Raw genomic sequence first — 27,065 nt, forward strand, 5'->3', positions numbered from 1 at the left:
ACCAATGAATGATAAATAATCCTTGGCAATACAAAAACCTTTTGGGTCCATCTAAGGAGCATTTATAGGTCAATGATTCATGAGGTAGACTTTACACCCTTTATACCCCAGAGCTAACCAATACAGTCTCATTCAGCCAGAGATGAAAACATAATTTTTTATTAATGTGGACTTCTAGCCTTTTAACAAAGCTGTGGACTAAATCCTAATATCAGTATATACTTCATATGGAACCACCTATAAGATGCTTGTATTAGGAGTAACAGTGAGGTTCTCCTTCTAAACATGCCAATTGCCCACTTGTCCCTAGCCTTGATCTATTTTGAGTTACAGACCCACACCAAGCATGCAGTATGTCAAAACAAAGTCAGAACTCTTACTATGCATACTTGATTTAGGTTGTTGATGTAGATCTGCATGGCAGCCAGGCAACTAGCCTGTAAAAAAATCCAGCAGTGCTCACACAGATCTTTAGTGCAAAAACAACAAGCCACTTTTTATTGCTGTCTGTGCCACCATAAGGAAGATTCATCCTCTATTTGTCCTGTTTACCACTATTATTGAAAGTGAAAGTAAAAGAAAACCCTAAATTTTGGGTTATCCCCAGAAAAGTAAGAGAGGGTAAGTCTTCCAATGGGAGCCTGGGGGTCCCCAAGGAATCTTAATTTGAAGGGATTTTTTCACTTCCTGTTTGGCTATGGGATAGGAAGTGAAGGGAAATTTTAGCAATGGGACACATATTGCAAAAAAAAATCTGACAGGGTTTATAACCCTCATTTGCTCTATTCAAAATGAAAAAAAAAAAAAATAGTTTTGCCTATACAGTAATACCTTGGTTTGCAAGCATAATTTGTTCTGGAAACATGCTTGTAATCCAAAGCACTCTTATATCAAAGCGAATTTCCCCATAAGAAATAATGGAAACCCTGATGATTCGTTCCACAAGTCCTTCAGTTTATAGTCTATATACAAAGATTATAGCAATGTGATAAGGTTGTGTAACCATAAAATGTCCATCCACAATATGCAGCATTCCCAAGGGGATTAGAAGCAAAATCTAGCAGAGCTACAGTGTATAAGAGAGATGAGAGGAGCCTCTAAGTGTAGCAAAATGGTTACATTTAATGAAGGTTCAACAATTAGCAACTCACATGGTTGATGATTAAAGAGGCACACCTAAGTATGCAGGCATCCGGGGTAAAGCTGTCCACATAGACCATCTTCTGAACCACCAGCTCTCACCACCAGCTCTCACCACTGTCAGTCTACAATCATGACCGGGAAGAATAGCCTGCAGTAGAGTGATCTGAAAGTGAGGCTTTGAATCACTCGTGGAGTGCAGCGGGGAAGGGATGATGAAGATGGCTGTGCAGAGGACGGTCTATGTGAACAGCTTTACCCCAGATGCCTGCATACTTAGATGTGCCTGTTTTAATCATCAACCATGTGAGTTGCTAAATATTGAACCTTCATTAAATGTAACCATATTGCTACACTTTAGAGGCTCCTCTATTCTTTTTTATACATGACGCTACTTGTATATCAAGACATCGCTTGTATATCAAGTCAAAATTTATTTTAAAAATGTGCTTGTCTTGCAAAGCACTCTCAAACCAAGTTACTCTCAAACCAAGGTTTTACTGTAGTTCTATTTTAATTTAGAAAAAAGCAGATAACACTTGTAACAATATAGCAAGACACTTAATCTAGATTTCCGGCTGCAAGGTTTTTCTGAAGTATTATAGCTGTGTTGTGTCAATGTTTACAACGCAGTCCAGGCATGTGTGTATCAAACTGACAGTTGCAAAAGGCACAGGGTGGGAAAAGTAGCATTAACAAACTAGACACAAATCGACTGAGTTTCGGCCGCTGACACTCAGCCTCTGTCTGGAGGTAAAATCACTAAATTACTAAACAAGTGACAGCGCGCTCTAGAGCTGGTCTCCTATATTGGTGACTTTATTGCCTGCCTATTCTGATGAGTTTCAATTGGATACCACCAATCTTTCTCAAGAAAGGCCAGCCAGAGGATTCCTCTCTCATTATATTCCCTTTCACTCTGCTCTGCCTGCTCATTAACTCCACATAGCTGCATTGAACAGGAAAATCAACCTAAACACCCCCCAAAAATGACTGCATCCATGCACTACTGTATATTAAAGTAGAGCAAAAGGTATAAAAAAACAGGGAAAAAATGGGAAAATATAGAAAATAGAGGGGAAAAAATAAATCAAAAGGGGAAAAAGGAATATATCATGTGAAAAAAGTATCTTTAATATTAAATTGTGAACAGTTCAATATCTAAAATTCAGTCCCTTTGGGGCAATAATGTTCAGTTTAAAAATGAATTTAGACTCACATCTTTGTAATGTAATCTCCTCCTCTCCAGTCAGGTTTCACTACCTCTATGTGCAATGTTCCGGTACCTTTGGTACCCTAAATTACTCTTTTCACAAGTGTATGCGCCCCACCATTCTCTTTTGGAAAGGTGCGCATACACCTTTAAGACTGAAGCTGTCATCACTCAGCGCCGGACTAGATGGCTATTTAAATCGCCGGTTCTCACTCGCATGTGTTCGTTCAAACACCCTTACCTGGATGCTAACTTGGCTTGAAGCTTTCGTGCCCCTCTATAAACTTATACTAAGCTTACACTATCTAGCTCTGCATAGTAAAGACTATTTATCACATCTGCATATCTAGATTGCTAGCTCTTAAGACTACTGCTACTTATTCCTGCACTGGGTTGATCTCTCTTGTATGTCCACCTGCTACTCTGTCATCTGCTACCATACATGATTGCTAAACCTACCTGCATCCATCTGCTACTGTCTTACCTTCAAGTGTCTGTCACCTACCACCTCCACTCAACCTGTCTCTTAAATCTTCATCACTATGTTACTACATACATAAAGTCACTCTAGGAACCAGCTTGTTGAGTGTGTGTATTACTAGCTGAATTAAGACCTTCCACACATGATGAGTCATTGAGGTTGGGAATGGTATCTCAGCATCTCTCTTACATGACTACTGAAGTGGAATATTTCTGCAGCTGAAAATCCACACCATACATGAAACGCAGGAGCGTTACACTATGTCCCAAAATGTAGTACCTTTCAGAATCTGGTTATAGTACTCACTAGAGTGCCTGGGGAAGGGATGTCTACCATGCCCTTGTACAGTAGTATTTTGCTAAAGTGGTCTTGAATTCAAGCTCTAAGTTCCCTTTCAGTCCACCCTACATAAAGTTTATGGCATTGGCATTGTATTGCATATACCACACCCTTGGTTACACAGGGTAAATACCGTTTTTTTTTGTTATAGTATATACCTGCTGATTTTCTGGAATAACAAAATCTGTTACCTTTTTTTCCCCACTGTTTTTACAGGTCATGCATGAGTTACATCAAATGATCGTATTTATTACCAATTGATATGAGGTTGTTTCTAGCAGTAGGAGCAATCTCCAGGCCTGGAGTTCTTGCTTATATATATATATATATATACATATATATATATATATATAAAAAAATATATATATACTGTAGATATTGGGCTTGGAGGTAACTTAGGGCCCAAAATGTGGTCTCCTTTTAGGATTATCCAATGTTTGGAAAGAATCTTTCTCATGATATGAGCTGTGAACTAAATATAATTACTACAAAAATATATTCCAGATCAAATGGTCTGTCTTGATTTTCCCGGGTGCTTTTATCTTTCTGGATCTCTTCTCTAGGTATGCTCTCCACCTCCCTTGCCATATAGTTACATAGTTAGTCAGGGTGAAAAAAAATAGTCCATCTAGTCCAACCAATAAACAACCAACCAGCAGTAACAAGGAACTCCTTATGGTACTCCTCGTCCAAAATCTGGTAGGTCAATAGTTTGGATTCCTGACTATAATCGGTCAATTTGCTGTAAATGAGGTGTGTAAACTGCCCTTTTGGGATGTTCATCAACCAGCCGGCCAAATAAAAATATGTGTTAAGAAATAAAAATCTTATTCAAGAGTGTTCCCACCCATAAAAGGTGAATGCAAACACCCTACATGGACTAGAAGCAACAAACATATCTGGATGGGATTTTTCAAGCATTCAATATGTCCACATATATACATGAATAAAAAATCATAATTATTAACAGCCGCTAGCGGAGCTCCAGGCTCCTTCAGAAAAAAAATAAAATTTGACAGCTACAAATACTGTAGCTGCTGACTTTTCATATAAGGACACTTACCTGCCCACGAATCCAGCAGTATCTTCACCCGAGTAGATTTTTCAATTAGCTCTCAGGTGCTGCCGCTGCCATTGTGACTAGGGGAAACCGTCAGGGAAGCCTTACGGCTTCACAGCTGGCTCCCTACTGCACACGCGCAAAGCATGCTGCGCTTTGTGAATGGCCGGCGATAAAGAAAGGAGGAGGGGGCTGATCTTCTAGCTGCATTCGCCGAGGCAAAGTCAGCCGGAGGTGGGAGCGGATACCTGTCAAAACCAGGTACCCTCTCCCCCCGAAAGGTGAACACCAGAGCTTCCCCTTTTGGGTGAAACTCTGCTTTTAAATTTTTGACACATGTAAATAATTAAAAAGAAAACGGGGTCTAACAATACAAATATACAGTCATGATGTTGTGTACAGCTCTTTTTGTTCACAGCGCATTTCAAAATGTCCTTCTTCCTCAGGGGAGAAGAAAGTTTATTCACTGAAACATTTAATATGTTATAATAACCTTAGAGATGTCATATTTCACATAGAATACAAGTAAACATTCAAACAAACTTATGGCACACATGTGCACGTATGTGTATGTGCCTGCCTAGTAAAAACAGCTTTGATATGTTCTGGTGTAGTCCCCTCAACGAGATCTGTAGCCCCCTCCTCTAAAAGAACCTGTGGGTGTTAATCCAAATAAAGTAATTAAAAAGTAACTTTAATCTATATATCTATATGTGTGCCCATGCATCCCACACAACCAATAGAGCTAAACTATGAAACAAAAAAAAAAGAATAACACTCACCTTTACATATGATACAGTATCAAAAAAGAAATGCAACTTCAATAGCATCATCCCAAGACACTGCACCAGAGAGATCCCCCCACAGATGCTGAGGGTAAAGGTGATGGACTGGCCAAGCTTGTCTCCAGACTTAAAACCTATTGAGCATCTGTGGAGCATCCTCAAACAGAAGGTGGAGGAGCGCAAGGTCTCTAACATCCACCAGCTCTGTGATGTCATCATGGAGGAGTGGAAGAGGACTCCAGTGGCAACCTGTGAAGCTCAGGTGAACTCCATGCCCAAGAGGGTTAAGGCAGTGCTGGAAAATAATGGTGGCCACACAAAATATTTACACTTTGGGCGCAATTTGGACATTTTCACTTAGGGGTGTACTCACTTTTGTTGCCAGCAGTTTAGACATTAATGGCTGTGTGTTGAGTTATTTTGAGTGGACAGCAAATTTACACTTTTATACAAGCTGTACACTCGTTACTTTATATTGTAGCAAAGTGTAATTTCTTCAGTGTTGTCTCATGAAAAGATAATAAAATATTTACAAAAATGTGAGGGGTGTACTCACTTTTGTGAGATACTGTATCTCAAAGGAGAACTAAGGCACTCAGTAGGGCACTCAGTAGGAGACCTGGGGCCCATGCCTGGGTGCAAGGATCTAGCAACAACCTTGGCGACATTACTTAAGCAGCACAGGTACATCCTATTCAAGTCTATGGGACATTACTGGCAAGGTGTGAGTAGCACTGTGCTAGATTTTTTCCAGCAGGGATTTAAACAATATAGGCGGTCGCCACTTTCGGAAGACATAAGCACTGAGCTGGGGGGGAAAGCTTAGGGTGCTATATAGGATAAAGGGAGGGGGTTATGTAAAGTAATGTAAACCATTCCATATTAACCTAGGGATATCATTTAGGAGGGCTAACAAACAATCCAGCTATAAATCTCAGAAATCAAAGTATCAAAAATATGTTTTTAAAGGGCTGTAATCCAGATCATGTGATCAATTTTCTTCTGCACTTAATTGCATGTACTTGGCCTGAGGAAGAGGGAGAGCAGAGTACATGTGTAAAGAAAGAATCCCGCGCTATGGAGTTACAAAGGAATAAAGGGGCTGCGGGCTCCCTAAAATATAGCGAGAGCTATATTTGGATATAGATGTATAGAAGTAGTGAATTGGCGCTGCCCAAATGGGATATTATGGTAGGTGTAATCCAGTAATTATCACAGGTACCTGTGATAATTACTGGATTGCACCTACCATAATATCCCCTTTGGGCAGCGCCAATTCACTACCCCTATACATCTATAGAGCAGAGTACATATTATCACATGACCTCTGGCCAAAAAAAACTTTTACTGACATAATATTCATAATTTTTATCCTGGGATTGATTGCTTATTAGTTTTCCAGGCCATCTGGTGTAAAGTAAAACCTCCTTCTATTCTGCCTCATTAGGAAAGCAAGGCCCCAAGACACTGTCAACCACCAACCTGGAGCCACCCTGCTAGCATAGGTGCCACAGCCTATTGCATTGCATCCCTAAGCTCCAACATAGATGCATGCCTGTGTATGTATATATATATTTATATATACAGTGGGTACGGAAAGTATTCAGACCCCCTTAAATTTTTCACTCTGTTATATTGCAGCCATTTGCTAAAATCATTTAAGTTCATTCTTCTTCCTCATGAATGTACACACAGCTCCCCATATTGACGGAAAAACACAGAATTGTTGACATTGTTGCAGATTTATTAAAAAAGAAAAACTGAAATATCACATGGTCCTAAGTATTCAGACCCTTTGCTGTGACACTCATATATTTAACTCAGGTGCTTTCCATTTCTTCTGATCATCCTTGAGATGGTTCTACACCTTCATTTGAGTCCAGCTGTGTTTGATTATACTGATTGGACTTGATTAGGAAAGCCACACACCTGTCTATATAAGACCTTCCAGATCACAATGCATGTCAGAGCAAATGAGAATCATGAGGTCAAAGGAACTGCCTGAAGAGCTCAGAGACAGAATTGTGGCAAGGCACAGATCTGGCCAAGGTTACAAAAAGATTTCTGCTGCACTTAAGGTTCCTAAGAGCACAGTGGCCTCCATAATCCTCAAATGGAAGACGTTTGGGATGACCAAAACCCTTCCTAGAGCTGGCCGTCCGGCCAAACTGAGCTATCGGGGGAGAAGAGCCTTGGTGAGAGAGGTAAAGAAGAACCCAAAGATCACTGTGGCTGAGCTCCAGAGATGCAGTCAGGAGATGGGAGAAAGTTGTAGAAAGTCAACCATCACTGCAGCCCTCCACCAGTCGGGGCTTTATGGCAGAGTGGCCCGACGGAAGCCTCTCCTCAGTGTAAGACACATGAAAGCCCGCATGGAGTTTGCTAAAAAAACACCTGAAGGACTCCAAGATGGTGAGAAATAAGATTCTCTGGTCTGATGAGACCAAAATAGAACTTTTTGGCCTTAATTCTAAGCGGTATGTGTGGAGAAAACCAGGCACTGCTCATCACCTGTCCAATACAGCCCCAACAGTGAAACATGGTGGTGGCAGCATAATGCTGTTGGGGTGTTTTTCAGCTGCAGGGACAGGACGACTGGTTGCAATCGAGGGAAAGATGAATGCGGCCAAGTACAGGGATATCCTGGACAAAAACCTTCTCCAGAGTGCTCTGGACCTCAGACTGGGCCGAAGGTTTACCTTCCAACAAGACAATGACCCTAAGCACACAGCTAAAATAACGAAGGAGTGGCTTCACAACAACTCCGTGACTGTTCTTGAATGGCCCAGCCAGAGCCCTGACTTAAACCCAATTGAGCATCTCTGGAGAGACCTAAAAATGGCTGTCCACCAATGTTTACCATCCAACCTGACAGAACTGGAGAGGATCTGCAAGGAGGAATGGCAGAGGATCCCCAAATCCAGGTGTGAAAGACTTGTTGCATCTTTCCCAAAAAGACTCCTGGCTGTATTAGATCAAAAGGGGGCTTCTACTAAATACTGAGCAAAGGGTCTGAATACTTAGGACCATGTTATATTTCAGTTTTTCTTTTTTAATAAACCTGCAACAATGTCAACAATTCTGTGTTTTTCTGTCAGTATGGGGTGCTATGTGTACATTCACGAGGAAGAAGAATGAACCTAAATGATTTTAGCAAATGGCTGCAATATAACAAAGAGTGAAAAATTTAAGGGGGTCTGAATACTTTCCGTACCCACTGTATATATATATATATATATATATATATATATACACACAGTATATATTATAGAGAGTTAGCCTGAGATCCTGACAAATGGTGGAGGATGAATTGGGCAGTTTGAGGGGTGCTAGCCAAACCCATGTCCTGAGTTAATGCTGTACAGGCTGGAAAAGCATCCGATAAAGCATTGGAGGAACTTAATGAACAACTGATACTGGTTCTAAAAACAATCTAAGCCTGCTTGAGAGTGTGGTGAGGGTTAGTGGACAAAAGGTTGTAGCACTTCTTGACTCGGGGAGTGGGGTTACCCTGCTCTGATCGGACAGGTTGGGGGGAAAGCTAAAACCCGCTAAAAAGATTGGGGTGGTCTCTGTACATGGGGTTGTCAAAGACTATCCAATGGCCCATGTAACCCTGTCCACAACAGCTGGAACTGCTACATTAGGAGTGATTCCAGGGTTGCCTCATGACTTGCTAATGGGGTGAGACTGCCCCATATTTTGGGACTTACTTACTCAAAAGCTCAAAGGTTCAGAGGCCTCCCCCAAAAAGGTGATACCTTCATATGAAGTGATTAAAACTGTGTTGCATGATGTAAATAGTAATGAAATGTATCAGATGTGTGAACCTGCAGAAGATGACTTAGGTTCCCAGGAGGTATTTGCGGGAGTAGAAACGGAGTGTTCTCCCTCTGAGCCTGACTTATCTCTTGGGGGCTCCCGAGAGGATTTCCTTGGTGTTCAGAGGAAAGACACCACTTTGATCCCCGCCAGGGAACAGGTCACACGGTTGAGTGGTGAGCCACAGCATCCTGGGGAAGATATGCGGTCCCCCCGATTTGCTGTGAATCATACATTATGATGCAGAGTAACCAAGCATGGTAAAGTGTTTAAACATGGGCACAAACCATTTAAAGGGGTAAGAGCCCAGAGTGAAGTTGCCAACCGATCTGCCAGGATCAGTATAAACCTAAGGATCAAGTGCTGGTGGTTGTGCCTACTGTGGAGAGCAGGTGTCTCATGAAGGGGCAGGAACCCTCTGAGGTAGTGGAAAAGGTGGGTTCTATTCTCAGTGGTAGTGAAGGTGGAATCTGTGCTGGTGACTTTATACAGCCGATGCTACCTGACTATCACATTGAGGACCTCCTGGCTGAATTTGAGAACATGGCATCATTTAAAGTGTGGCCTAGAAGCCACTGGGCTGAATTGGTGCAGCAGCTTCTCACAAAGGTGTACCAGGAAGTGTACAGCCTAATGGGACCTGGTCGAGATGACTATGATAGGTATAAAGCAGCAATCTGCTCTAGAGAGGATGTAGGAAAGGGGCATAGACCTGGGTGCGTGCATTGGAAAAAAGATGCCCTTTCCTAGTCCCATGGCCATTGTGGTATATATTGTCCAGACCCCGGGCCTGGAACGGGGGGGGGGGGGGGGAGAATATGTAGACAGTCAGCCTGGGTTAGGTTAAGAGAAGCCTGCTTATTAGGCAGCTGGTCAGAGAGGCTGGGGGGAATGGCTGTTTTTGCTATCAGTGCTGAGAAGAGCTTGAAGCTGGATAGAAGCCTGTTGCTTCTGACTTGGTGAGCTTGCCTGAACTGGTACTTTTCTATATTATATGCTGCGGCTGTGACGCTGAGCATTATTTAAAAGAACTGTGTTATACCGATAAGAGTTTCTTGTGTTGTTTTGAACTGCCCATGAAGACAAAGTCTGTCATTTTTTTTGCTGAATAAAGCCTCTTAAGTTGACTGAACTATCTCACAGCTGCCTGTTGATCCCGACAAAATATACACTATATTACCAAAAGTATTGTGACGTCTGCATTTACAACCACATGAACTTTAATGGCATTCCGGTCTTAGTCCATAGGGTTTAATATTGAGTTGGCCCACCCTTTGCAGCTATAACTAACAGCTTCAACTCTTTTGGGAAGGCTGCCCACAAGATTTAGGAGTGTGTCTATAGGAATGTCTGTCCATTCTTCCAGAAGCGCATTTGTGAGGTAAGGCACTGATGTTGGAGAGAAGGCCTGGCTCATAATCTGCACTCTAATTCATTGCACAGGTGTTCTGTTGGGTTGAGGTCAGGACTCTGTGCAGGTCAGTCAAGTTCCTCCACCCCAAACTCGCTCATCCATGTCTTTATGGACCTTGCTTTGTGCACTGGTCCAAATCATTTGGTGGAGGGGGAATTATGGTGTAGGGTTGTTTTTCAGGGCTTGGGCTTGGACCCCTAATTGCAGTGAAGGGAACTCTTAAGGCGTCAGCATACCAAGACATTTTGGACAATTTCATGCTCCCAACTTTGTAGGAACAGTTTGGGGATGGTCCCTTCCTGTTCCAACATGACTGCGCACCAGAGCACAAAGCAAGGTCCATAAAGACATGGATGAGCGAGTTTGGGGTGGAGGAACATCACTGGCCTGACCTCAATCCAATAGAATACACACACACACTTTTATAAATATATGTAAACAAACATTTTAAAATGTATTAAACATTTTTAATAGACAGTTATCAATGTAAACATGTTCATTTTTTTAACTTCTCAAAAATGCAGTGAGGCCAGTCAGTGAGCAGTGTGCCGTGAGGGCAGCTTTTTACCGCGGCAGTGCGACTCTCCTGCGTGAACCAACATAGACCTACGTCGGTCGCGTGCCTGCAGCTAGGGGGCGAGCGCGCGCTGCTGACCGTTCTGATCTCTGCAATGATCATAGAGCGCCTGTGATCCTGCTATATAGGAACACAGGTCTCTGTGACAATTTCAAAAGCCACGCCCCCCCCATAGTTAGAAACACGGCCCTAGGTACACATTTAACCCCTTGATCACTTACTGTGTTAACCCCTTCCCTGCCAGTGTTATTATTACAGTAACAGTGCATATTTCTAGCACTGATTACTGTAGCAATGTCACTGGTCCCCCCAAAAGTGTCAAAAATGTCAGTCAGGGGTCCGATCTGTCCGCCGCAATGTTGCAGTCCTGCAAAAAATCGCGGATCGCCGCCATTACTAGTAAAATAAATAAAAAAAATAACAATATAGAGGACATAAATCTTTCCCGTAGTTAGTAGACGTGATAACTTTTGCACACACCAATCAAAATATGTTACATAGTTACATAGTAGTTGAGGTTGAATAAAGATAATAGTGCATCCAGTTTAACCTGTGTAGGCGCGCGTGGCCGTAATCTACCTCTTGTGGTAGAGAATTTCACAATCTTGTAGCCCTAACAGTAAAATACCCCCTGCGTTGCCTGAGGTCAAAGGGCTTCTCCTCTAATCGCATTGTATGTCCTCGAGTTTTCATGCAATCCTTGCGACTGAATAGCTTTTTTTCTATGCTGAGATCACCATTGAGGTATTTATAAATTGCTATTATGTCCCCTCTCAGGCGTCTTTTCTCCAGGGAGAATAAATTAAGTGATTGTAGACGCTGTTCATAATTAAGGTCCTCCAATCCCCTAATTCGTTTAGTTGCCCTCCTCTGGACTCTCTCCAGCTCCAACACATCCCTCCTGAGTCTGGCGACCAGAACTGGACAGAATACTCCAAATGCGGTCGGACCAGAGTTTTATAAAGTCGTAGGATTATAGTTTTATCTCTGGAATACATCCCTTTCTTTATGCATGCTAATATTCTGCTGGCTTTGGCAGCTGCCACTTGACAATGCATGCTATTGCTTAGTCTATCCTCTACCAAGACTCCCAGATCTTTCTCCATTCTTGACTCCCCCAAAGGTTCCCCCCCTAAAGTGTATTATGCTTTTACGTTTTTAGTCCCCAAGTGCAAAACCTTACACTTCTCCACATTAAACCTCATTTGCTATGTCATTGCCCACTCTGTTATTTCAGGTCATTCTGAAGGATATCTGCTTAATGCTGTGCAGTTATTGCCCTGCCCAATTTTGTGTCATCTGCAAAAACTGATATAGAACTACTGATCCCGTCCTCAATGCTTATGCTCATTGCGATAAAATGTTAAAAATTTTAGATTTTTACATATTTTTTTGGGGAATGTTATATAGCAGAAAGTGAAAAATATTGTTTTTTTTTTTTTTCAGAATTGTCGCTGTTTTTTTGTTTATAGCGCAAACAATAAAAATCACAGACGTGATCAAATACCACCTAAAGAAAGCTCTATTTGTGGGGAAAAAAGAGACATAAATTTTATTTGGGTACAGCATCGCACGACTGCGCAATGGTCTGTTAAAGTAACGCAGTGCCGAATAGCAAAATATGGCCTGGTCATTAAGGGGGAAAATCTTCCGGTCCAGAAGTGGTTAAAAAAACCTACCAATAAAATTATAGACTAAGGGCTCTTTCACACATATAGTCCGTCATTCCCCCGCTGAGCAGGAGAATGACAGCTGTTCTCCGCACTTTGTGTGGAGACACAGCTGTCACAGCCCCATACATCTCTATGGTGGAATCCGATCCGCTGGACGGATGGAAAATAGGGTTTCCTTTCCATCCATCCAGATTTGATGGATCGGATCAGATCAGGTGTCAGCGGACATGTCTCCGCTGACGATGCCCCATATAGATGCATGGGGGGACCGTTCAGATCTGCCAATAAAACAGACAGGCGGATCTGAACAGTCCGCCTGTGTGAAAGGGGCCTAATGATTTCTTTGTCAGTGGGCAAACATACAAAATCAGCAAGGGATCAAATACTTTTTTCCCTCACTGTATGTGCAAAACTATTACAATTCAAATGTGCTGCACTTCTATTATATTCTATATCAACTCTAAAGAGCTCCTTCTAAACAAATTATAACCAGTGTCTCTCTATGGAACACATCACAAAGTGCACACTTAAGGGCTCAAATAATAAACTGTGAAAGCAACTTCAAAACAGAAATATATCCACCACTGCTCTTATAATGAATTACAACATACAGTGTATAGACTTTGCAGCACTCATGCGATATTGTGAACAGTGAACATATATAAAAACGTGCAGTCCTTGGTTAATAGTGAACCAATCAAATAAAAAGAAAACAAATTGAAAGTCCAGTTAAATCTGTGTGCAAGTACCTATTGTGAATGGGCCCTTAAAAGTGAACTTAAAGCATCATAAGAGCATTTCATGGCCGTACAGATACATTGACTTAAATATGAAAGGGAATATTGCACAGTCAGATCAAAATAATTGTAAATAGCTTGCGAAAAAAAAATAATCCACAAGGCACAGTGAATCAGTTCCCATATGTACACAATTGAGCCTGCATGAATAATGTTACTGTTGCAAAAACAAGCATAAAAATATTTTGCTCAGCTGAAAAAGTGATATAAGAATTTAAAAATCAAAGTCATTGCTGACAGCAAGTGTTTTCCGCCATGCATACACTCTGCATAGCACAGAATATTAGTTCTCATATGTGTAGAATTTAATGAACATAGTGCATAACACTGCTCTAAAACAGAGACACGCAGGCTCTGCACTTAGCTGAATTAAACACAATAGGCATCCGGGAGTCAGAGTTGTTGCTGCCAAAAACAATCCATCGTGCCTAATCTGCTTAGCAAAATGACAACATTTCGACCCGACTGTGACTTTGTCAAGTTTTGAAGTAGATGCATGTACAATCTATGCTGCTGTATGAAATTACACAGTTCAAATAATTTTAAAATGCTTGCCCTTAAGTAGATATTTTACATTCACTAAGCTCATATTAGACCTCATATTCATAAAAAATATTGATTTGTTGACTATAGCATTCAATCAGCCTTCAGCTGCTAGTTTTTTTGCAATGCTTTAGAGCAGGGGTATCAAACTCCGTTTCATTGCGGGCCACATTAGCATTATAGTTGCCCTCAAAAGGCCATTTATAACTGTAGAATTAGATGTCCAGAGCAACCCACGCCACCTTACACGGGATTTCAAGAACCCCCCCACCATAAGTCTATGTCACCCACCCTTCCTTACATCACAATGCACCCCCTTACCTTGTGCAGCTGCCAGGAAGAAAATGCCAGTGGATCTAGGAAGAAGTGCAGGGTCTGGAGGAGAACCAGAGGAGGGCTGGAGTCAGCTTCCAGAGTCTACTGAATGCTGAGACCAGGAGAGGAAAAGGCAAGGTGGTGTTGCGGCTGCACAGAGAGGTTTAGGATCTGCAGAAGGAGTTCTGCCCCCCTCTTTGCTGCGGACTGCTGAAAGGGGGGGGGCAAAGATTAGCCTTTCTGCAGCTGCACAGAGGAGTGCAGGATCTGGCAAAGGAGTTCTGTCCTCTCTGCTGACGACTACAGAGACAAGGTGGGGGCAGAGACAAAGGGGGTGTCACAGCTGCAGGAGAGGTGTGAGGGCCACATGAAATGGCCTGGGGGGCCGGATTCGGCCCGCGGGCCTTGTGTTTGACACCTGTGCTTTAGAGGAACATTAATCTGTCAAGTATGGTCAACTATATGCATTTACTGTATGTGGCAACACAGCAGCGGGCTTTAACACTGTTGCATTCTATTTATATATATTTATATATATATATATATATATATATATATATATATATATATATATATATAACACATCTCTTCAGAGAAACCTATCTGGCATCCACCTAACAACTGTACTTTTATTTTCTCCATCAGCCCATCCCCCAAAGTTATTACCTCTTGTATCTCTTGACCCTCCCTCTTAGATTAACGAGCAGGGCCCTCTGATTTGCCCCCTTAATGACCAGGCCCTATTTTGCGATTCGGCACTGCATTACTTAAAAAGACACTCTGTACGACTCTGTACCTAAATAAAATTGACGTTCTTTTATTCCCACAAATAGAGCTTTATTTTGGTAGTATTTTATCACCTGCGCATTGTTTATTTTTTGCGCTATGAACAAAAAAAAAAAAAAAAGCAACAGTTTTGAAAAAATAAATAATATTTTTCATATTCTGCTATATGACATTCTCAAAAAAAATGAAAAAATGTAAATATAAATCTAAATTTAAAAATCAAAAATTTGTAATATGTTAGGCCAATTTGTTTTCTGCTACATATTAGTTGAGGTTGATGCTGTTTTCTGCTGGGTGTGTACTCACTTCACTTGGTGACCCCAGCACATTGACTGCACTGTCAAAGACAACTCCTGGTCACTGTTTACCCTGGGAAATCAGTAGGATGGGCTACCAATCTGGTGGTCACTATGCCAATCATATGACAGGGAAGCCCATGAGCAAAGTGTACATTTTTATAAGATATGACTAATTGTTCAGAAATAACACAGGTATTTATTGTTTTTATTTAATGTTATACTATTTAAAGTGATTGAAAAGCTTCAAATTTTATCATTTAAAATAATAAACATATTATACCTACCTGCTCTTTGCAATGGTTTTGCATAGAGCAGCCCGAACCTCTTCTTCTGGGGTATCCCACCGACACTCTTAGCTCCTCCTTTTCTGTGTCTGCGTCCATAGCAAGAGCTTGCTATGGGGGCAGATGTGTGGGCTCAATCCTAACCCAAGTTGTGTGTGTCAAAGACAGTGTGGCCTGGCCCTGCCCCCTGCTTCCTTATCACAGGGTTTGATTGACAGCAGCAGGAGCCAATGGCTCCCACTGCTGCTTCTGTGCCTGTGAGACGAGTGAGAGGGACAACAAGATTTTACTCTCAGGCACAGTACTGGATCGAAGGAGAAACCAGGTAAGTATTTAGAGGAGTCTGGGGATTGCTGGTTCTAGAAAGCTTTTTATCCTAATGGATAGGAAGCATTGAGGTAAAAAAAAAATAAAATGTTAAAGCCTTTAGATTAAGGACTGGCATAATAAACCCCCTTTCTGTTCAGGCCATTTTGCATTTTTTAGCACTGTAATACTTTGGCTCAGAATTACTCAGCCGTGCAACTCTGTACCCTAATGAAATTTATATCATCTTTTTCATATAGAGATTTATTTTGAGGGTATTTCACCCATTTTTGGAAAGTGAAGTTTAGTAGAGGTATGGGGAGTTTTTTTAAATTGTAACTTTTTTTGAAGTTAATTCTCACATACAGCATGGGCAGGTAGGCAGGTAGCGTATAGTTTAGCTACTTAGCACCCTGCTTCCCAGGTTAGGGGGAAAGGATTATTGTTTTGCTACCTTTCACTGGTATATTTGCAGACCTTTGCTGGGGTCAAGTCTCCCTCCCAAGATCTATAAAAGGGAAAAGGTCTGGACCCTAAGCGGGCCTCCGGGGAATACTCATGGGGAACACACACAACTAAAGACTCACTGGGAACTGTGGTCCGCTCTGAAACGCTTATTCGCTGGAAAAACCCTGGAACATTAACATTTCTGTTAGAGCACTGCCACATATGGACTTTTCTCAAAGAGGCTGGAGGAGAGAGGGTTCAGGACTTTCTCATCGCTCCCAGTCATGGAAGATCCCAACAGGTCACCACAGACTGGAATACAACCTGGAAGATCCAGGAGAAAGGGGTCAGTCACAGGGTATTATTCTTGGTAAGCAGAGGAGAACCCATATAATATGGCAGCACATCCCTGAGCCAGGCATCCAACATTCTTCTCCTATGAGGGGACACATCCTGGGTCACCCAGATAGGAACCTCCTCAGGTCCATGTCAGCAGTGTCAATGTCAGATGAGGAGGACTGATGGAGCAGGTCCCAGGTAGGAAGCAGTGAGGATCATCCACTATGTATCAAGCACAGCCCTCCCCTCCTCTGCCGTCCTTGGATCACAGCATCACATTAAAGCGTAAGTTCACTGGACAGCCCCCCCCAGTCCCTCTGTTCCAATGTCCTGCGATCCCCCCGCTGTCAGGACGCCGCTTCACAAGTCCGAGGATTTGAAGACCCCCTGCGGCAAAACCAACATCTGTAACTCTCAGCAGAAGAGGCGCTGGCCAATCAGATTTTGTCTAGCCCATCCTGTCAACATGCGGACGGGCCCCCTCAGCGCTGGTGACACACGCCACAATCAGTGGTTAGGACATGGCGGCGGACGGGTGTCACAGCTCTGGTGGGTGTCACCCGGGTGCGGTCCACACCCCCATAGCAACGCCACTGCCGCCAGGGACTGTTTTTGTTCAGGAGCAGGCTGTTTTTTTTGTGCGGGGGAGCTTTTTTAATGCCCCCCTGCAAAGTGCCGGCCTAGGCCAAGATACAGCGTTGCCTCCAGTCATTCAGGAACTACAATTCCCATTATGCCTAGTCATGTCTGTGAATGTTAGAGTTTTACAATGCCTCATGGGACGTGTAGTTCCGCAACAGCAGATAGGCCGTAGTTTGGAGATCCCTGCCCTAGAGGAATTTCACCCTAGAGTTCCAGGACAGTAGAAACACCTACAAAACAACTTAATTTTAGAGAGTAAACATCCCAAGATATATTTTTAAAGAAGCATGGTAAATGTGTTAAAGATTTATTTTTTCAGCCATAAGTTTCTGGAAAATGTGGAGAAATAGAAGAAATGGAAAATGTATTTAATAAGATATTTCTTACACACAGCATGGTTATATTTAGAATTAAACCCCAAATCAACAATTTTAAAAACTGTTTACTGTAAATAGTCAGGGCATATAGCTTACTGTAGCGTCAACTATAGCATTCCTATAAGCTAAGCAAGCCTAGACTACTGGTATGTGGTTGCCCCCAGGAATGCCACTGGCCTGGAAGTACAGGAGGCTATAAAAAGGATAAACAAAATAATTATCGTGGTTCCAGGAGTGCAGTTGTCTGCAGGGGCTAACTAGACTGGTGTCTGGCAGGAACATAGTCAGTAGGACGCGCAGATAGGGAAGTTCAGGCAGCAGGCAGATATGTGGTAAGCAAACAGGCTAAGGATTGTTCCAGGAGGCAGAAAAAAAAAAAACATGGTCATGTTCCCTACAGGTGGCAGGCAGGGGGAACATTGTTGCTGACTGCACTGCCTCTTGTGACACTGTACTGATGTGGAGGCAATCAGAGTTATTATTAATGGCTGCATTTGCATTGGTAACATGGGCAATGGTGTGGCTAGCGTTCAGGAACATTTTTGCTGGCTGCACTGGTCTGGTGACACTGTCACTGGAGTGGAAGCAATCTGGAACTATTGCTGGCTTACACTGGTCTGGTGACACTGGTACAAGTGTGGCTGCGGTCAGGAACACTGTTGTTGGCTTACACTAGTCTGGTAACACTGGGACTGGTGTGGCTGTGATCAGGAACACTGTTGCTAGTTGCTATGGCAGTGGTGACACTGGCACTGGTTTGGTTTTGATCAGGGACACTGTTGATGGCTGCACTAGTTTGGGTCATTGGCATGGCAGCAATCAGAAACACTTGCTGGCTGTTGGTGTGGCAGCAATATGGAACACTGTGGCTGGCTTACACTGGTCTGGAAAATTTACACTGGAAAATGAAATCAGTATCTCCATAAAGCTGATCAGCAGAGGGAAGCATGAAGTGCTCTAGAATTTCCTGCTAGAGGGCTGCACTGACATTGGACTAATAAAACACAGTGGACCAACATTATCACTGACTGTAAAAAATATTGCATTTCATTTAGAAATCCAGGTCCCAGAGTCTGGAGGAAGAGTGGAGAGGAACAGAATCCAAGTTGCATGAGGCCCATTGTGAAGTTTCCACAGTCAGTGATTATTTGGAGAGCTATGTGTTGGTCCACTGTGTTTTATCAAGTCAAAAGTTAGCGCAGCCCTCTAGCAGGAAATATTAGAGCATTTCACGCTTCCCTCTGCTGACCAGCTTTATAGAGATTCTGGTTTCATTTTCCAGCAGGACTTGGCACCTGCCCACACTGCCAAAAGTACCAATACCTGGTTTAACCTTCCTGGCGGTCTGATTATGTCAGTATTTTTTAATGTAAAAGCGGTACATTGTTTTGTATGGAAAACTTTTGTTTTGTATGGTACTGTAGGCCTGTAGTTCTTAGGAAAAAGTGAATAAAAATTAATAAACTATTTAATAAATTTAATAATAAAAAAATATTAATAAAAATAAAAGGAATAAAACAGTAAAAGTGCAGGCAGGGCACTGTAAAAAGCACTAGGGACAAAACGGAGGTGAAATAGTTTTATACAGTAATGTAATCCTAATGGATTACAATCTATCATGACATGTTTTGTGTACTTTTTTTTTAATTTCCCGCCCGATTCCGCTCCCCTGCATTGCTGCGCTCACAGGAAAGAGAACTCCGAAGACGGATGCTGGCATCGGCCGGAGGACACAGCGGGAGGACATCAGGGGATCATAGAGACAAGGTAAGTTTCACTTCAGGGTAACCTTGAGTGGTGCTCGGGGTTACTGATTTTGGTACTGAAAATTAACCCCGAGCCACATTCGGGATTACCGCCAGGGAGGGTAATGATCATGGTATCACTGTGCTTGATTGGCCAGCAAACTCACCTGACCTAAACTCCATAGAGCAAGGATTCCCAAACTGCGGCCCGGCAGTTGTTCAGGAACTACAATTCCCATCATGCCTAGTCATGTATGTGAATGTCAGAGTTGTACAATGCCTCATGGGATGTGTAGTTCTGCAACAGCTGGAGGGCTGTAGTTTGGGAATCCCTGCCATAGAGAATATGTTGGGTATTGAGAGTAAGAGACCCCTATCAAAGCAACCTGGGCTTTCATAACACCTCAGCAGTGCCACAGCCTGATCGCCTCCATGCTACGCTGCACTGATGCAGTAATTCATGCAAAAGGAGCCCCGATCAAGTATTGAGTGCATACTATACGGCAGTGGTCCTCAACTCCAGTCCTCAGGGCCCACTAACAGGCCAGATTTTAAGTATTACCTTGGGGAGATGCAGACTAGAGTACTGCAATCACTGAGCAGCAAATTATATCACCTGGGATTGATTTCAGTTATCTTGCAAACCTGGCCTGTTAGTGGGCCCTGAGGACCAGGGTTGAGGACCACTGCTATACGGTACATGGACATACTTTTCAGTAAGCCAACATTTTTGTATTAAAAATCCCTTTATGTAATATTCAAATTTTCAAGATGCTGAATTTTGGGTTTTCACTAGCTGTAAGCCATAATCATCAAAATTAAAAGAAAGAAATGCTTGAAATGTATTACTTTTTGAATTGAAATACTGAAATAAATGTAACTTTTTGATGATATTCTAATTTATTAGATGCACCTGTATATGTGCTAGCTACACTGCCTCGTCAATGCCCCTTGCCCTGCTGTCGCAATTCTCATTTTTAAGAGCCTCCATGTTAGAGCGTATTATTGTCTATAGCAATGGGTAAATTAAAGGCATGGCAGCAGCCAATTACTCTTTAAAGACACAGGCACACATTAGAAGTCCAGCAAAGAACAGCAGCAGCTGAATGGGGTCCCCGTGCAAATTTTTAGCAAGCTAAATAAAAATGGCAACCACCCACATTTATAATTAGCTTTTAAATAAGGTGCACATGAAAGGTACTCAACACAAGTAAAAGAAAATTGGCATGGAGATACATTGGATTCCTCCAGCTGCCATTGTGCTTTGCTGAGCTTCTGGTGTGTCCTTTAGGGAGAAATGGGCTGCCACCGGCACCAGGCATTCCTGCCCCTAAAGTGGAATTGAATAAAATAATGCTGACAGGTAGGGTTTGACAGAACAGACGCTGCTGGTGCTTCTCCCTGCCTGTTAGCAGTAATATACACTGAGCCACACATGTGCAGGTCAACATACATTTATGGGACACCTCTGTACAATAATGATGTGACTCCCATGCACATGTGCTGGACTGATGACGTTGCAATCCTACCAATCGCGTGGCCGAACAGTCCAAATCCGTAGGGAAGGCTGCGGTAAGACAGAAGCACCCGTGCTCAGAAGGAGCGTTGACAACACAGTGCTGGAAGAGACCATTTGACAAGTGCATATCAGCACATTATAGATCCTGGGGGCCCTTAAAAAAGAGCAGGGAAGTTAATTTCTCTTTAATTTTTCCATTGCTATATATGGACCAATATGGAGACTCTCTATAGATTATAGTTAAGACAGAGGGTCCTTGACAAGGCAGTGCAGCTTCCACATATATGGTTAAACCTCTGTTTTTAACCACTTAAGGACTGGAAGGTTTTACCCCCTTAATGACGAGGCCATTTTTTGCTAAAATGGCACTTACTTTAACTGACAATTGCGTGGTAATGCGAAGCTGTACCCAAATAAAATTGTCCTCTTTTTCCCCACAAATAGAGCTGTCTTTTGGTGGTAATTGATCAACTCTGCAGTTTTTTTTTTTTTTTGCGCTATAAACAAAAAAAAAAGAGCGACAATTCTGAAGAAAAAAAAACATTATTTTTTACTTGCTGCTATAAAACACAGCCAATAAAAAAAATAAAAAAATCTATTTTTTTCATCAATTTAGGCCAATATGTATTCTGCTACATATTTTTGGTAAAAAAATCCCAATAAGTGTATATTGATTGGTTTGCACAAAGGTTATCTACAAACTAGGGGATAGATTTATGTTATTTTTATTAAATTTTTTTTTTTTTTTACTAGTAATGGTGGCGATCAGCGATTTTTAGCAGGACTGCGACATTGCGGCGGACAGATTGGACACCTGACACTTTTGAGGGGACTAGTGACATTACTACAGCAATCAGTGTTAAACATTTTCACTCTTACTGTACTAAGGAAACTGGCAGGGAAAGGATTAACACCAGGGGCTATCAAAGGGCTAAGTATGTCCCTAGAGGGCTTACCAACTGTGTGGGGGATGAACTAACTAGATGAACATAAGGATCTGTGTTCCTGAATAACAGGAACACAGGATCCCGGTGTTCATCTGTGACAGAACAGCGGTCTTCCTTGTTTACATAGGCAGATCCCCATTCTGTCTTCTGGGGAGCGATCGCGGGTGGCTGGCGGACATCGCGTCCTCTGGACCCACTGATTGGCTCCCCCTCTGGCCAATCAGCGCGTGCACCCCCACTGTCTAATATATGAAATGACGTACAGATACATAGTTTAGTGTAATAGAGCCAACCTGCCGCTGTAGTGGCGGCTGGTTGGCGAGAGGTTAATGCAAATTGGCTGGCTAGCTGGTGGATGTGCTGGAAATAGTTTTTAAATTGCGCTAAGAAAATTTTAGAAGTCTGATTTAGATTAGCTAGTCAAGATTGTCATGCCTTGACTGACAGATGGAGGACTCCTCATGGGCCAACCTATCTCATATCATTAGATCTACATTTAGACATTTGTTATATACCCTTACATACTCTTTCTATTCTCTATTTTTTATTATGGAACCATGCTCCTTTACTATAAACAAGTCCATTTTTTAAAAAATGAAATTATATTCAATGTTATTTCCTTATGGCTTTTTTTTTTGAAAATTCAATAAAATTCTTTGTAATAAAGATTAGCTAGTCAAAACTGTGACAGAATTGGTGAAAGGTTCAACTTTGAGGTTAAAACAGCTTTGCCATAAGAACTACACTAACGTTTTTGTTTAGACTGTTGTCCTTCCGTACACACAGGCCGAAAGAAAACAACAGTCAACCTTCGTCCCATGTGTTTGACACCCTTTTGGCTAGCTTCTGTCAGACGATCATGCTGGAAAACCAGCAGTCAACCTGCTCCTGATCAGCACTCTCAGCCAATGGCTGAGAGAGCTGATTGGAGTGTTCTGGCAGGGGGGCTGTTAACAGCTCAACGGGGAAGATCGCTGTACTAATGTCGGTTTGTTAGTACAGTGGCTCCGACCGAAGCTGTTTTTTTTTCATTGAACACATTGAGTTGAACGGAAAAAACACGTATATAGTGTGTACCAGGCTTTAATACGCTGTTAATTTCCAGTTGCACCAGGCTTTAATACGCTGTTAATTTCCAGTTATATCTAATGCATAAATGTTGGCAATAGGAAAACAGTATTCACAAGAATTTTGTATGCTGAATTGTGTTTGCCCAGCTCATCTAACTACATGCACTAAAACAATTGGGTGTATTTACAGTTTGATAGCGAGGAGGCCACCAGACAGGCCGTCTCCAAAGCCGCCTCCCTGTATTTGTGTCAGGACTAGAGGACAGAAAAAAAGATTGATCCAGAATTTCTAGGACTAGAGGACAGGTGCAACACCAGGCAGGCTTAGTTCTCAGGCAGAAGGCCAGCATAACACATACACCTGATCATTGCAAATGCTCATATAATAACTACTGGTAAATCTATCTAAACAATGATTTCTCATTCCCTTCCCCCCGTAGAAAAGTGCATAATCTTTTCTTTCTTGATGCAGCCTCACCCAACCAGTTGGATTTTATTGATTGATACATACACTGTATCCATTCACGCACATTCTTTCTTTAAAGAAGTTTAATTGCGATTCATCATATAGACATGATCGTTCAAGAAGTAAAATAATTAGAACATATACGCATTTGACAAAACTGGAATCTGCAATGAATCATGCAAATCTGGAGTGCTTTAAGTGATCTGATTTTGTAATATATATATATATATATATATATATATATATATATATATATATATATGTATAGATCCACAGATTTAAAATCTACGATCAATAAAGTAAATATTTTAAAATTTGAAATAATTGCACAAACCCATGTGCTTCTTTGGCAGAAGGAAGTAGGTTAACAAACCCACTGTAAATAATGTACAGTGTATGACCTCCAAATCTTAGGATTAATAATGTGAGTAATTAGTGTGAAAATCATAAGTTACACAGAGAATGGTAAATTACACAAAGAGATCCTACATTCTGTAGAATAAGACATTAATGGACATTTACTGTACCATTTGTATGAATGTTAGAGAGTTTTTAAGCAGACATGATGGTCCCTTTCATGTTTACAATAAAACCATGTCAAAAAGAATTGCACATTCCTAAGGTAATAAGGCAATATACCATAAAAAATTTCTTTACTATCAGAAGCCGTACATTTTTTTACTGCTTGGAACCAGTTGAATGGGTTTTGTGAAAAACGCTTAGCAAGTGGATACAGGTAAAATAAAAATATAGTTGAGAAACCAGTATATAGCACTATCTATGTACACAGAAAGAAAACCTAGATTAGTGTATCCATTATAATTTCATAAGACCTTTTAAGAAAACGGATGGGGCCCATCAAGCATTAACAGAGTACTACGTGAATGATATGAAGGGATGTCAGAATGTAAAGACAAAGGCGTAGGGTCATATTTCTGAATGTCTTTGTTGTAAACGTACTTTAGAAATAGTATGGAACTTTTGCTTTTAATGTAAGGTGCTGAGTATACAATGTTGCAACATCAATAATTACATATACACTAAACCAGATCATTAAAGTTACTTACTACGAAACCTAAAATATAATAAACATACGTTTATTTTTTATTCTTTTTTTCAACAAATAAGAAAACACATTTTTACCTGTTCTGAGGCTTCTGGATCCAGCTGACTTTGAAATAATGGCACTGCAAATTGTATCTTTTTGGGACTGTTGGGTTCCATATTGTAGTGATGGCAGTTGAAAAAAAATGACACCCCAATTAGCCAAGAAGTCCAAGTGTTTTGCCTCTGGCACACGCCTTTAAAGAGACTCTCTGTGCTATTTGATGATAGCTGTAGTTTCTCCGTTATCAAGTGCTGCTGCATGAAATAAGCAACTCCCTTATTCCACATCAATAGCAGTTCTTGTAACTGGTCTTTTTTTTTTTTCTTCAGTCCTTTAGATCCTCTCCGCACAAAGCTAAAGCAACAATGAGCTAATTGTGTACCAGTTTTGCTTCTGCACATGCCAGGGATTCACTCAGAATCTAATTGAAAATGCAATGCTAGCCTTGAATGGCCCGGTGCCCTGGGATTTTGGAAAAAAAAAATCGCATAGATCCACTGTACATTACCAAAGCTTTACTCACAAATGCAATATAAGCTCCCTCTGAGCATTGCTGATGGACCATTAATATTTGATCATGACAATTCAGAGAGTGAGGAGGCTTAACAGCATCCAGCTAATATATCTCAAGCTTACCACTTTTAGTGTGTCCAGATGTTTAGACAAAAAGCGTTCTCTTTTGTACAAGGCAAACAAATTGGTTTTTACTGACGCTAACACATTTGAAAATATCTGGTCGTCTTAAGTGTCAGCCATCTAGTTAGGCAAGTAAATTTTACAGTTTATTCCATGAAAAATGTTATATAGTCGTCAATTAGTAGTCATTGTATGACTCTCCCTCTTTCATAATTGCAGGATTACAATTCATACAAGTGCAAATTTTTACACCTAATTGACAGTTATGATGTACTGCTGTCATAAAGAATACTATATAGACTCTTTCCTTTAGCCTAGGTTCTAGGTGCACCTACAGAAAACACAGGGAAAAGGTCCCTGCATCCTTTTTTTTAAAAAAAACAGCCACCAGGAAACCTATCTGCAGGTGCCTTTGAGGTTCTAATGGCACCCCTATGCATCTGCTAAACGTGTTTTTGCTGTGGTTGTGGGAAAGTGTGTGATTTTCACACATTCCCGCACAGATGAGAATTTAGCTTACCTTATTGTGCCCAAATTTGACTAAAACTTTTGTCAAGGCAGTTTGTGACTTGCTTAGTAATGGTTAGAACACAGAGATTGTACAACTCATTAAAAAATTCTGTTCACGCAGAGCAAATTTTTCCCTTATTTCTTCCAGGTCAGGAGAAGAAGAGAGAGGATCTCAGTAGTCAAGTGCAAGAAAATGTTTTACTGCCCATTCATCATGTTGCATGTTTTTCTATATACAGTTAGGCCCGAGGTCTGTCTAAATTTTATCCACAATATAAAAGCCAGCATTTAGGTTTCCATAAATCAGCCTTTCTAAACTCTTTTTACCTCAGAAAAAACATTAAAATAATTTTAGGTTTTGGGGAACCTTTACTAAAACCAATTCAGTTGGTGTCCGCAGGAAAAATGTCCCCTTACATTGGCTGGCGGTGGAAAGAATTCTACCTTACAATTATGTAAGAATGCAAACCTTACAGACTGCTAAAAAGATCATTAGTCATGCATCTGGTGCTTCCAAGTGGCATTGGCCCCAGATGTATGCAAGCACCATCAAAATGGGAGGGTCAACCAGGTACAGCTCAAGGAAACCCAAGCAATCCAAGAAGGAACCCTTGGATTCCACAAAATCCTGGTTGAAAATGACTGTACTAAGCTGTACTGAACAAATCAAAGGACAGCAACAGCTAGAACTACTAGTAAGCTTAGCTAAGCACATAATGTGTACATGGACGAGTTTAGGGTTTTATTTTTGCTATTATTGTACTGACTGCCTAATCCTAATTACATTGTTTTCCCTTCTATAACCACTTCCCTCAAAATGGATGTACAGGTACATCCTTGGGTTGAATTGGTTATGTGACGGAACTGTCCAGCACCCAGCTTGGGTGCTTCCGTCAGTATACAGCTTCCTCCAGTCAGGACCAAGGAACCAGTTATTGTAGCTGAGCACCCAAGATCTAGACAACACTAGCTTAGGTGCAAATTAGAACTCACTTTATTAAAAACACAGAATATATAGCACTCAAGATCAGGTAGAGCCTGATCACATTGCCCTAACAATGCAAACTATAAACAAGAATATAATTAACATAGCGAAGGAACACCCAACATAAACTTTAAACTAATTAACCGCTTAAGGATACTGCGACAGAGCAGCCCTTAAGCACAAAATCACATATGTGTGATTGAACACAGTGGGATCCAAACACAGTGGGAGCCAATCAGCGTGTCCGCCGGAAACCCAACGATCATTCCAAAAGAGGCAGAACGGCGGTCTGCCTATGTAAACAAGGCAGATAGCCGTTCTACTAGTAAGGAAGATAGAGATATTGTGTTTCTGCTAAGCAGGAACACGGATCTCTGCCTTCCTTCAGTTAAACCAACCCCCACACAGTAAGAAAGCACTCCCAGGGATCACAATTAGTC

The 27,065-nt window shown here is 41.5% G+C and overlaps 1 protein-coding gene across 1 annotated transcript in view; it reads right to left on the reverse strand.

The window, feature by feature from the left end:
- The window catches only part of PPP1R1C (protein phosphatase 1 regulatory inhibitor subunit 1C), an 88,796-nt gene extending 63,744 nt beyond the window's left edge, over positions 1-25,052 (reverse strand). Inside the window, exon 1 of the mRNA XM_082261402.1 lies at positions 24,530-25,052. Within this exon, the coding sequence (XP_082117528.1) occupies positions 24,530-24,895 (366 nt within the window). The 5' untranslated portion in view covers positions 24,896-25,052. The remainder of the gene's footprint in view (positions 1-24,529) is intronic.
- Between the last annotated feature and the right edge of the window lie 2,013 nt (positions 25,053-27,065).

This window comes from Pelophylax lessonae (genome assembly GCF_965119305.1).
Source record: "Pelophylax lessonae genome assembly, chromosome: 6".
Taxonomy (NCBI): domain Eukaryota; kingdom Metazoa; phylum Chordata; class Amphibia; order Anura; family Ranidae; genus Pelophylax; species Pelophylax lessonae.